The sequence below is a fragment of the Zootoca vivipara genome, chromosome 12, assembly GCF_963506605.1.
Source record: "Zootoca vivipara chromosome 12, rZooViv1.1, whole genome shotgun sequence".
Lineage (NCBI taxonomy): Eukaryota > Metazoa > Chordata > Lepidosauria > Squamata > Lacertidae > Zootoca > Zootoca vivipara.
Genome location: NC_083287.1, coordinates 50,071,644 through 50,083,723, shown reverse-complemented (window position 1 = coordinate 50,083,723; position 12,080 = coordinate 50,071,644). Strand labels below are relative to the sequence as shown.

Genomic DNA, 12,080 nt, shown 5'->3' with positions numbered 1-12,080 from the left:
TCTGCTCTGTATTGGGTGTGAGGAACATCAGAAGCTGCCTTATAGAGAATTAGAACATTGAGCCATATAGCTCAATATTGTCTACATTAACTGGCAGCAACTCTTCAGGGAATGAATCTGGGATCTTTTGCGGGCAAAGTGTATGCTCTGCTGCTGAGCGGCAGCAAAAGTGTTTCAGCCTGGATCCCAGCGCAGTGGATTTCTAATCAAATCTCCTTGTGCGGTTTAGCATTTTGAATGCATCCTCCTGTGTTTTTCTTGTCCAGACGCAGAATTGTCTTGTGTGTTTGTTTATCTGCAAGTTCTCAGTTGTTGTCTTGTGTTTTTTGGGTTTACAGCTGAGGGTCTTCAAGCTCGCGAAGTCTTGGCCAACCTTAAACACTCTCATTAAAATCATCGGAAACTCTGTGGGTGCTCTGGGGAACCTCACTCTCGTTCTCGCCATCATCGTCTTCATTTTCGCCGTGGTTGGCATGCAGCTCTTTGGGGACCTGTACTACAAGCACGTCACGAGAATCAGCACCACGGATCGGTTGCCCCGCTGGCACATGAATGACTTCTTCCACTCCTTCCTCATCATCTTCCGCATCCTCTGTGGCGAATGGATCGAGACTATGTGGGACTGTATGAAAGTGGCCGGGCAACCTCTGTGTCTTCTGGTCTTTTTACTGGTCATGGTGATTGGGAACCTGGTGGTAAGTATGACAAGGCATTTTCTTCTTTTGGAAAGAGTTTCTCCGCCGCCATGCCATGCCTCCCCATTCACAACAGCCGCTGGTTTTCAGGGTCTCCAGGGCTCATGTTTAGGACATTGTGGCTTTTGAGCCTGGAACCTAGCCTAGAAGGTGCCCTCCACATGTGTTATTCCTCATGCAGACTCATTGTGTATGTCACAAGAAAACCTATCAGAGAAGCTCACAAACATGAAATCCTCCAGTCGACTGTGTGCAAAGTTGATCAGAACAAAACTCAGCCCTGCTCAGAAGCAAACAGATTAGAGTTGTGTTTTCAAAGACCCTTGAGTAGCCGCTATTGCTGCTGCCTCCTTCCTTACCCTTCCTCAGGGAACACACCTCAGACAGGTAAAGGCAGAGGTGATAGCACTGGACACCGAAAATGCTCTGTGCACCAGGACACTGAGACAGAAACCCTCGGGGGCCTCTTTTCAGTATCCTCAACACGCAGCACAGGAGCTTGTCTTGGCAGGAACTGGAAGACTACAGTCATGTTCTAGATTCAGAGGGTGGTAGCGCATCTCTTGTGTTGCCTTTTCAAGTGGTGGTGTGGCAGGGAGTTGGGGGTCCATGGATCTCCTTTCAGGTACCATGGTTCAAAGGCTTGTGCTCTTGAATTGGTCACACTGTGTTGTGTACCTGAGGCTGAGACATAGCATTTGCCTGTGTGTGTTATAGCTCCTGCTCTGAAGATGTAGTCTTTGCCCAAAACCTGGAATGCCAGCCTTCATACAGGCATGCAACCACATGGGAACAGCTTCATCTGAATGGTATTTCATGCAGTCTCTCTCTCTCTCTCTCTCTCTCTCTCTCTCTCTCTCACACACACACACACACACACACACAGAGAGAGAGAGAGAGAGAGAGAGAGAGAGAGAGAGAGAGAGAGAGAGAGAAATGGGACCATGTGGGCTACCACCCAAGTTTCTCATGCAATTGTACCCATGCACATCATTGCAGAATTCACACACTCACATACCCCACAGCCATGTAGGGTAGCACAAAAGAGAAGCAGCTCACGTGTATGTGTGAGAAGGAGACCTTACAATCCTCTATACTGGTACCCTCCAGATGTTGTTGGAATTCAACTCCCATCAGCCCCTGCCAGCATGGCCAATGGTCAGGGATAATGGGAGTTGTAGTCCAAAAACTTGGAAGCCACCCCAAATGCGATCCTTGCTTATCCAGCCTTTAAATGTATTGCTCTATTGAGATCTATAAGCTGGTTGTGTTTCTACAAAGCTCTCCTAGCTAGCTAGCCAGGCCTCAGTAGAATACTTCCAGTATAGAATAACTTCATCTTGGCTTGAATTTAAGATATGAGTGATCATCTAGGTGTTAACATCTGTAGCTGGAAAGGCATGTCAGCGATTCCTAAGCCTTTGGCATTATCTCATACTTCCTGAAATGCATTCTGGCACATTGCAGTACTATGGCCAGGCTGCCAGTTTCCCATCAGGTTATGTTATTCATCCCTGCGGAATTGAATATCTTGACCACGGCCACCAAATTAGGGTCTGCATAGCTCTCTTTAGCACCGTGATGATGATGCACAACTGTAATCTCATTGCATTTGGAGTGTCGTTGACAAATGCCGTCAAGGGTCTGATAGAATCAGGGAATGGGTGAAATGAGCCCCACACACTTGCGCCGAAATGGTTTCGGGACTATCCACCCTTGCATAATGCTGTTTACGGTTAAGATCTTGCAAAATGGTTTGGCGCATTTCAGATGGAAATGAAGGTCACGGGGTTAATACAGCAAACTGTGGCTTGGCAAGTTATTAAGGAACGATGGAGTGTCTCGTTAACGGCACACTGTCAGGAGTCCCAGCGATTGCCAACAAAATGTAATTGTACCCCTGTTGCATCATGTGAGGTGACACCAAGGAACCATGTGATGCCACCTGTCACTCAGAGGGGAGTTTTGTGGTGTGTGATTTTGAAAATTCTTAACATGCTTGCTTGGCAGTACAAATCTTGTTGCCAAGAGGGAGGGGGAGAAATACATTAGGAGCTCTGACCTCTAAAACAGCTATGCTGAAATTTCGACCCTGAGATGCAGGGCTTGTGACCACATCGCTCACTTTAGTTCTGAACAAGACAGTAGATGAATTAGGTCACCTGATACATTTTATCATGAGAGAGAGCCTGGAATTTTCTGTGCCACCTCTGAAGAGATATTCACGTGGTTTCATACCTTACTGGAAGGTCAGATCCCGAAGGCATCCCAGCCAAGAGTGTCCCTTGCAGAAAAGCCACACAAGAGCAACCGGCAGCTAGCTATCCATGTTATCTGGTGATATCATCAGAATAAAAGATCTGGATGCTGTGTCAGTGTATAGTCCCAGGGGTCTTGAGCCAAGGACTTCAGAAATAAAACCCAGGCACTGTTGTTGTAAGGGGGAGGGCTTATAGAGAACCCCCCCCTTCATCCGAAGCAGCCCGTCTCCCAGCAGTCATGAGAGCGAAGGGTCTGATGGAGGGAGTCAGGAAACGGAGAGGGAGTGCCAGGGCTCTGGCAACATCCAAGAGCCCCTGCTCCATAGGCAGGGAGAGAGGGAGGGGGAAAGAGAATATAGGAATCGGTCAGACAGAAGACCTGTCCCCCCGACACCGGAATTGAGGAGGAGGAGGAGGAAAGGGAGGCACTTCTCAGTTCCGAGGCTTTTATGTTGGTCCAGAACGCGGAGGGGGGCAGTGCAGGAATCTGACTTGAGCGGGTAGAGATGGAATCAGCAGTTCGTTACACTGTAAATAATGTGCACCAATAAAAACGTCTGAAAGACAAGCATGTGGAAGGTCGTTACTCAAGAGTAGTCACTACAACCCTGACAGTTATCATGGCAGGAAAGGGAGCTGCCAACCTGCTCTCCACTATTCATCAAGTCTTGATGACCCAAGAGGTGATATTGCTGGTGTCAGCTTAGCAGGTGTCAGGTGACGCAGTGGACCAATAGGGTTCCATCTTGTCTTATAACCCTGCTGATCTTAGTTCTTCAGTCTTCTGGTTCACCATCTATCTCTGGGCCTGTTTCATCACCAGCCTGCTTTCCAGACAGATCCAGACGGATCACTACCTCCGTCTTCTGAGATATGGAGCAAGCATTTCCCGGCCTCTTAAAGAAGCAACATGCTTTTAGCTTGTGATGACTGAATGGTACTCGGCTTCATAAGCTCAGGAGTTCAGAGATGCCGAAGGCTGAGCATCTAGATTTGGCGGTTGGAGGTTGATCCTTTAGGGCGAACGAAGCAGTGCCCAACCAAATTCAGTCTGTCCTCAGCCAGCCCCCTACCTGCCCCCCTACCTGCCTACCATCTTACTGGCAACCAGGTTAGGAGGCTGTCCTGTATAGCAGCTTCCTCCGCCTTAATCTCTAAACAACTCTGCAGGGAGGAAACTAGAATTTGTCGACTCTGCCTGTCACTGGTTCTGGTGCCTCCTATTGTTGGTCTCCCTGGCTTCTGCCATGTCAGGGCCCAGTGGCACTGGACAACAGTACGTCCTATTCTCTCCCTGCAGCAGCCTGACCAAATGTCTGCTGTCAGGTGGCAGCTGAGGAAGGATAGGCCCAGTAAAATTGGTCTTTTAGCAGAACTGATAGAGTGGTCTGGCCTGCTTACCCTCTGATGAAACCTGACAAAATTCCTGCTGGCAGGTGACAGCTAATGTGAAAATAACCAAGAGTCCAGCAGTTACATGTTTTTTACATTTCTTGTGGTTAAGAGACACTATTTTATCAGGGGCTAGGAGATGCTTCTAAAGTTCTCCGCATTGGAATTTCTACCCAGATATTGGGATTCCCCAGGTTTTTCAGGGGAAGCAATGCATTCCAAAGTTCCAGTTTTAATTTCTGAATTTCATATACACAACTGTGCATAAGCAGTTTGCTGAAGCTTTCACTTCATTCATGTCTCCTTCCATGTCTCTTCTCATGCACCCTTCTTTATTGGGGTGCCTGTGCACCATGATAACTCCACAAACAACAACAACAACAAACTCCTCTAAATAAGGTTGCTGTAGTTACAACTGCATTAATATTCTTGTTGTGCTGTGTTTTGTCAATGCCCAGGAGTGGACGTACGCATAAATAGGGCACAAAAAGAATTCTGATGGAGTCATGTGTACAACTCCCTGATTATGTGATCCTACTCCCCTATACCTATGTGGGCCTAGAAAGGATGTTATCCGAACTCAGCAAATACTGTAAAGAGGAGCAATTAACCACAAACTGTTTGAAAACCAAAGTGCTGGTCTTTGGAAAGAAGCCTCTCAAATTTCACTAGTCAGTAGATAAATCATGCAATTGATCAATGTCAGGTCTTCAAATACCTCACAGTATGTTTCAGTGAGGCCCTTCCTTAGAAGGCTCATACAGAGAAAACTAAAACTTTCACCACACTAAGGATGAAATTCTGCACACAGTTAACTAGAAATAAGTCCCTTTTAATTCGACAGGATCTTCTTCTTCTTCTTCTTCTTCTTCTTCTTCTTCTTCTTCTTCTTCTTCTTCTTCTTCTTCTTCTTCTTCTATTTATACTCTGCCTTTTCCCTGCCAGGGACTCAAGGCCACTTACATATAAAATAAGAATAGCTAAAGACACAGAAGAAAATAATAATTAAAACATTAATAGAATATTCACACTAAATAATAATAATAATTAATAATAATAATTTATTTCTACCATGCCCATCTGGCTGCGTTTCCCCAGTCTGGGCAGCTTTCAACAGAACATTAAAACCAGTATAAAACTTCAAACATTAAAAACTTCCCTAAACAGAGCTGTCTTCAGATGTCTTCTAAAAGTCAACAACAACAAAAACAGCATGGCACCAGCCCCCTCATTAAAAGCAGCCAGTTCCCAAACCCTGTTGGAAGAGGAAAGTATTCACCTGCTGGCAGAAGGACAAGTCTAGATTCTCTAGGAAGGGAGTTCTAAAGTCTGGGAGCAACAACCGAGAAGACCCTCTCCTGTGCCCCCACCGAGTACCACCTCAATAAGAGAACATCTGTCTCTACTGGAAACACGGGGGTTCCTCTGCAATTTTTATCCCTTATGGGACTTCCGTCTCCAGGGAAAATGAGAGACGCCCACGGAATCATCTTGCAAGGATGCTGACCTATTCCAGTTTTGAAAATGTGTCACTGTCATGCATTGTATTGTCGTTAATGTACAGTGGTGCCTCGCTAGACGAAATTAATTCGTTCCACGGGTCTTTTCATATAGCGAAAAATTCGTCTAGCGAATCCCATAGGAATGCACTGAATTTTTCCCGACTTTCCCCCCCCCCCATAGGAATGCATTAATTGAATTTCAATGCATTCCTATGGGAAACCGCGATTCGCTAGACGAATTTTTCGTAAAACGCATCCGTCTAGCGAGGCAAGCTCCACTCGAAAAATCATTTTGTTAAGCGGAAATTTCGTTAAGCAGGGCATTCATTAAGCAAGGCACCACTGTACTGGCGGAAAGATGATACATTAAGGTCTGCTGTGAAATAAAAATGTTGGCGAATATTCGAGGAGATTCGTGCTTGTGGCTCTTGAGAGGTTGTGGTTCTTGGTTTTGTTTTGTTTTTTGTGTAACCAAAAAGCTTCCGTTGAATTTTGTAAAATGCATAGCGGAGAGGCTGCAGCTCAGTGGTAGAGCGTCTGGCTTGCGTGTAGAAGATTCCTGGTTCAATCCCTGGCATCTCCAGGTAGGACTGGGAAAGACTTCCTGTCTGAAACCCTGGGCAGCCACTTCCTGCCAGTGTAGACAATACTGCGCTAGACAAACCAACAGTCTGACTTCGTAGAAAACAGTTCCCTATATCCCATCTAGACATGTAGGCAAGGCTTTGCAGGAAAGCAATATGATTACCATCCAGGCTGATGCTAGCATCTAAATATAAATATTTTCCCCACAAGAAGCAAGCCTTATGCAAACAACAACAACAGCAGCAACTTGAAATACTAATTTCCTTATAATTTGGAGAGTCAGGCGAAAGCAAAAGCTGCAATTTTTAAACATTGTATTTCTGCTAACCGGTTTCCCCAAAGTGGATGTTATTCTTTAATCAACAATATCCCCTGGCTTCTAAATATTTATCAGACACAAAGTAGTTAAGAGTGTATTTATTCAAGAGATCAGGAGCATTTTTTTTTAACAAGCACAGTTAACTACGAGAGGGATTAGCTGTTGGAGGCAGGAAGTTCTTTCACCCTCGGATAAATAAAACATCTGAACTCTGCAGTGTTATAACCCAGAAAAAAACCAAAATTATTCCAAGGATGAGAATGCACATCAGCCTCTGCGGTATCCCAAAATCCCATAGGAGTGCAAGATTAGAATGGGGTAGTCTGTGCAGTCTCTGCCTTCTTCAGAATCTCACCCTAAACACACACACACACACACACACACAGAGAGAGAGAGAGAGAGAGAGAGAGAGAGAGAGAGAGAGAGAGAGAGAGAGAGAGATGTTTCTAGTCCTCATGATAACAGAAATATTCTGGAAAGCATATAGGCAATGTCCTGCTGAAATTTCAAAGCCACAAAGGTGGCTGAACAAGATTTTTGGTGGTTGTAGGTGAAGCTCCAGCATCCTTGCCCCTCCCATAGCTTGCAAAGCCGCAATATATTATGTAAAATAGCAAAGATGAATCAGTTATGCAAAGTATGTAGTGTAGTTTACACTGGTCTCATAATTCAGATTTTAAATTGCAGGCCAAGATGTGTCTTCCTTCTGGTGCTGGACATGCACATTTCAGTTCATAACTGAGAAACGTTGAAGTACAATGTTTGGGAAATCTTTATTCCTCACCCACCACCATGTGTTGGGTTGCTACCTGGGTCGCCCTGACCCCCATTAAAGTTTAGAGAGTGAAAGTACACAGTCTCCTTTCTGTTCCTCTATCGCAGGGCTGTAATTGCTTGACCTTGTTACACTCTTTTCAAAATACAGTATTAATCGCTTGCTTCCAGGGCAAAAGCTCCACCAGCGTTTGACCCATGCGGATTCTGCTCTTGAGTCTGACTGCAAAATTCCTCCCGTGCCTGTGAACAATATTCTATGTTGTGTGAAAGGGAAAATGGCAAAGGCTTTGTAAATGAAGCGCTTCCCTTCTATTCCAAATATATTGTCCCAAGGGGTTAACCTTGATAGGAGGACTGCTAATTCTAGGGCGACAAGATGCAAAAGAAGATAGGGCTCCTGGACCTTTAAAAGCTGTGCGGAACATGTCCTGAAATGCAGCACAGCAGTTTCCCCCTATAAAATTGAGCAGTAGCCATTCATTTATATGGGAGAAAGTAAATGAGTACATCAGGGATATTTGGGGGGTAGGGGTCAACAAACCTCCCCTCTAGCAGCCTGCTTACACATTGAGACTCAATCCTGATTTGATCTGCATGGACCCACACGATATCTTGTTTCTCTTGCAAAATAGAAAAAAATTCCTTCAGTAGCACCTTAAAGACCAACTAAGTTTTTATTTTGGTATGAGCTTTCGTGTGCATGCACACTTCTTCAGATACACTAGAAACAGAAGTGTCAGACCCTTATATATATACAGAGGGTGGTGGGGGTGGGTGGGAATGGGTGATGGGCTGATGTGAGTGGAAAACCTGAGATGGCTGTTAACGACTGCTGATTACTGCAATTAGTCCTGGGGGGGAAAGCAAGGGCTGGAGCGCTAAAGAAAGCTTGATCATGCATAATGAGATAAGAATCCGATGTCTCTATTCATCCCAGGTGGCTCCATGGTTTTAAGCTTGGTTGTTGTTGTTGTTTAGTCGTTTAGTCGTGTCCAACTCTTTGTGACCCCATGGACCATAGCACGCCAGGCACTCCTGTCTTGCACTGCCTCCCGCAGTTTGGTCAAACTCATGTTCGTAGCTTCGAGAACACTGTCCAACCATCTTGTCCTCTGACGTCCCCTTCTCTTAGTGCCCTCAATCTTTCCCAACATCAGGGTCTTTTCCAAGGATTCTTCTCTTCTCATGAGGTGGCCAAAGTATTGGAGCCTCAGCTTCACGATCTGTCCTTCCAGGGAGCACTCAGGGCTGATTTCCTTAAGAATGGATAGGTTTGATCTTCTTGCAGTCCATGGGACTCTCAAGAGTCTCCTCCAGCACCATAATTCGAAAGCATCAATTCTTCGGCGATCAGCCTTCTTTATGGTCCAGCTCTCACTTCCATACATCACTACTGGGAAAACCATAGCTTTAACTATACGGACCTTTGTCGGCAAGGTGATGTCTCTGCTTTTTAAGATGCTGTCTAGGTTTGTCATCGCTTTTCTCCCAAGAAGCAGGCGTCTTTTAATTTCGTGACTGCTGTCACCATCTGCAGTGATCAAGGAGCCCAAAAAGGTAAAATCTCTCACTGCCTCCATTTCTTCCCCTTCTATTTGCCAGGAGGTGATGGGACCAGTGGCCATGATCTTGGTTTTTTTGATGTTGAGCTTCAGACCATATTTTGCGCTCTCCTCTTTCACCCTCATTAAAAGGTTCTTTAATTCCTCCTCGCTTTCTGCCATCAAGGTTGTGTCATCTGCATATCTGAGGTTGTTGATATTTCTTCCGGCAATCTTAATTCCGGCTTGGGATTCATCTAGTCCAGCCTTTCGCATGATGAATTCTGCATATAAGTTAAATAAGCAGGGAGACAATATACAACCTTGTCGTACTCCTTTCCCAATTTTGAACCAATCAGTTGTTCCATATCCAGTTCTAACTGTAGCTTCTTGTCCCACATAGAGATTTCTCAGGAGACAGATGAGGTGATCAGGCACTCCCATTTCTTTAAGAACTTGCCATAGTTTGCTGTGGTCGACACAGTCAAAGGCTTTTGCATAGTCAATGAAGCAGAAGTAGACGTTTTTCTGGAACTCTCTAGCTTTCTCCATAATCCAGCGCATGTTTGCTATTTGGTCTCTGGTTCCTCTGCCCTTTCGAAATCCAGCTTGCACTTCTGGGAGTTCTCGGTCCACATACTGCCTAAGCCTGCCTTGTAGAATTTTAAGCATAACCTTGCTAGCGTGTGAAATGAGCGCAATTGTGCGGTAGTTGGAGCATTCTTTGGCACTGCCCTTCTTTGGAATTGGGATGTAGACTGATCTTCTCCAATCCTCTGGCCATTGCTGAGTTTTCCAAACTTGCTGGCATATTGGGTGTAGCACCTTAACAGCATCATCTTTTAAAATTTTAAATAGTTCAGCTGGAATATCATCACTTCCACTGGCCTTGTTATTAGCAGTGCTTTCTAAGGCTTGGTAATGAGTTCCAATTCAGAAACTTCTCTTTCCAGTCTGTTCCTGAAATTTCTCTGTAATAAAACAGCTGCTTTGAGATCTTGTATAGAATGTCCTGGGAGAGTGAAGTGTTCTCCTACTGGTTTCTCTGTCTTATGGTTCCTGATGTCAGATTTATGTCCATTTATCCTTTGGCGTAGGGTTTGGCCTGTTTGTCCAATATAGAGAGCTGAAGGGCACTGTTGGCATTTGATGGCATACACAGTGTTAGAAGATGAGCAATTAAATAGTCCTGAGATGGTATGTTGGATGTTGTTGGGGCCAGTAATGATGTTGTCCGGGTGTATGTGGCAGCAAAGTTGGCATCTGGGTTTATTGCAGGCTCTGGTACCAGTGTCCGTGTTAAGTCTGGTGGTTGTATTATTGTGGGTGAGGAGTTGTTTAAGATTGTTTCTCTTGGTCACACTAGAGCATGACGGGATGTTAGGAACGTAAGGTGGGGGGGTGCTGTTTCCCTTTTTAGACAGACAAGACAGAATTCGAGCAGAAATGTAGGAGTCTTTTTTTTTTGCAAACGTGTATACTTTGTAGATGAATTATATCTATTTATAGAGAGGACTTTAGCTCTCTTTTTACCTACTGTGACTAAGGGCTTGTCCACACTTCTGCTCGTCCCCTAGAAAGCACAGGTCCGAGCGGTTTCCCCCTTGCCCTGCGCCTTTCCCAGGGAAACCCCACTGCTTTGCTCTAAGTGAGAGCAAATGGCAATTTGTGGAAAACCCAATTGCTGTTTGCTCTGATTGAGTGCTAAAGAGTGGTTTTCCATGGGGGAAAGCAGTGAGATGAGGAAGTGTAGATAAATTATAGGAGCAATTGCTATGTTCATGGCTGTACCCAGTCCCCCTTTTAAAGCCATCAAAGCCAGTGGTCATTGCCCAAACTTGTGGCCACGAGTCCCATACATTAAGCATGCACTGGGTGAAGAAGTAATCCTCTTTCCACAAAGTGAAACCTCCAGAGTTTTATATGGCTTTGCTAAGCTGCGGGCTCATGCACGGTCAAACTTTACTTTCTTAAGGACTAGAGGCTTGCTTAGATTTATAGAATGAGAAGCACAGGTTCTTTGATCCTGAATACTGGGCCCCAGTTCCAGTGTTTCAGCTTCTCCCGGCATGATTGCAGAACAACACACACACACAGCCATAGCTCTAGGAAAGCGCCTTAGAAAGAAAGTTGGGAAGCAGCCAGGAAGCCCAAGGCAATGTCTGAGATAAGGAGAGAAAAGTCGGAGTATATTACATCACCTTGGACACCTCATTAAGCAAAGTGAATTCATCTCCAGACACATCCTGCTTAGCCAAGGAGAGGAAGCTCTAGTCTAGCAGATGAATAAGCACATTCTGGGACACAAGCGAGCACAAGAGACTCAAAACAATTGTCATCCCATTTGTAAGCTTGTTTGCTTCTGTTCTGCTTGCAAAGATACTAGCTAGTGCTGTGTTAAGGTTCGGTTTTAAAGCTCCTCATCCCCAGTTCCTTCCAAATTCCATTATTTTATTTTATTTTAAAAAATGTTTTAGAGAGAGTCAGTGGTTTTGTAAGTTGCACTTAGAGCATGGAGATCTCGATTTCAATTCCCCCCAGTCAGCTGAAAGCTTACCTTATCCTTTGACCACTAATTGCCTCTCAGCTTTACCTGCCTCACACGGTTGTTATGAAGATAAAATGTAGGGTGGGATGTACATTGCCCTGTGGGAATCGGCCTAAGAGATGATGAAACAACTTTACAAAGCAATCTACAAAAATCTAACGGTGCATCTAGAGTTTAGTAGGTTCAAAGTGGGCAGGATGGTGTTGTCCAACTTCATTCTGGTTAGTAGCGAATTGCTCACCAGATGGCAGGACTGTGTGTTGTATCTGAGTTTTAAAGATGGGCTGCAGCGGAGTTTGAGTTGCTGTTTCTTCTCATCTGATGACACCTTTTGCTTGCTTTCTTCCACTTTGTAGTTGCTTCCTCTAGGGTTGTCCCTCTTTTTGTGTCAGGGTTCCTGTGCCTTTAAAAGGTATACAACTGTGGCTATAGCTTGACAGTTCCAATTTTCCCTATCGCT

At 44.9% G+C, this 12,080-nt stretch overlaps 1 protein-coding gene across 1 annotated transcript in view; it reads left to right on the top strand.

Moving 5' to 3' along the window:
- Positions 1-12,080, top strand: part of LOC118091630 (sodium channel protein type 5 subunit alpha-like) — a 298,412-nt gene that overhangs the window by 179,712 nt on the left and 106,620 nt on the right. Inside the window, exon 16 of the mRNA XM_060280924.1 lies at positions 339-695. Within this exon, the coding sequence (XP_060136907.1) occupies positions 339-695 (357 nt within the window). The remainder of the gene's footprint in view (positions 1-338; positions 696-12,080) is intronic.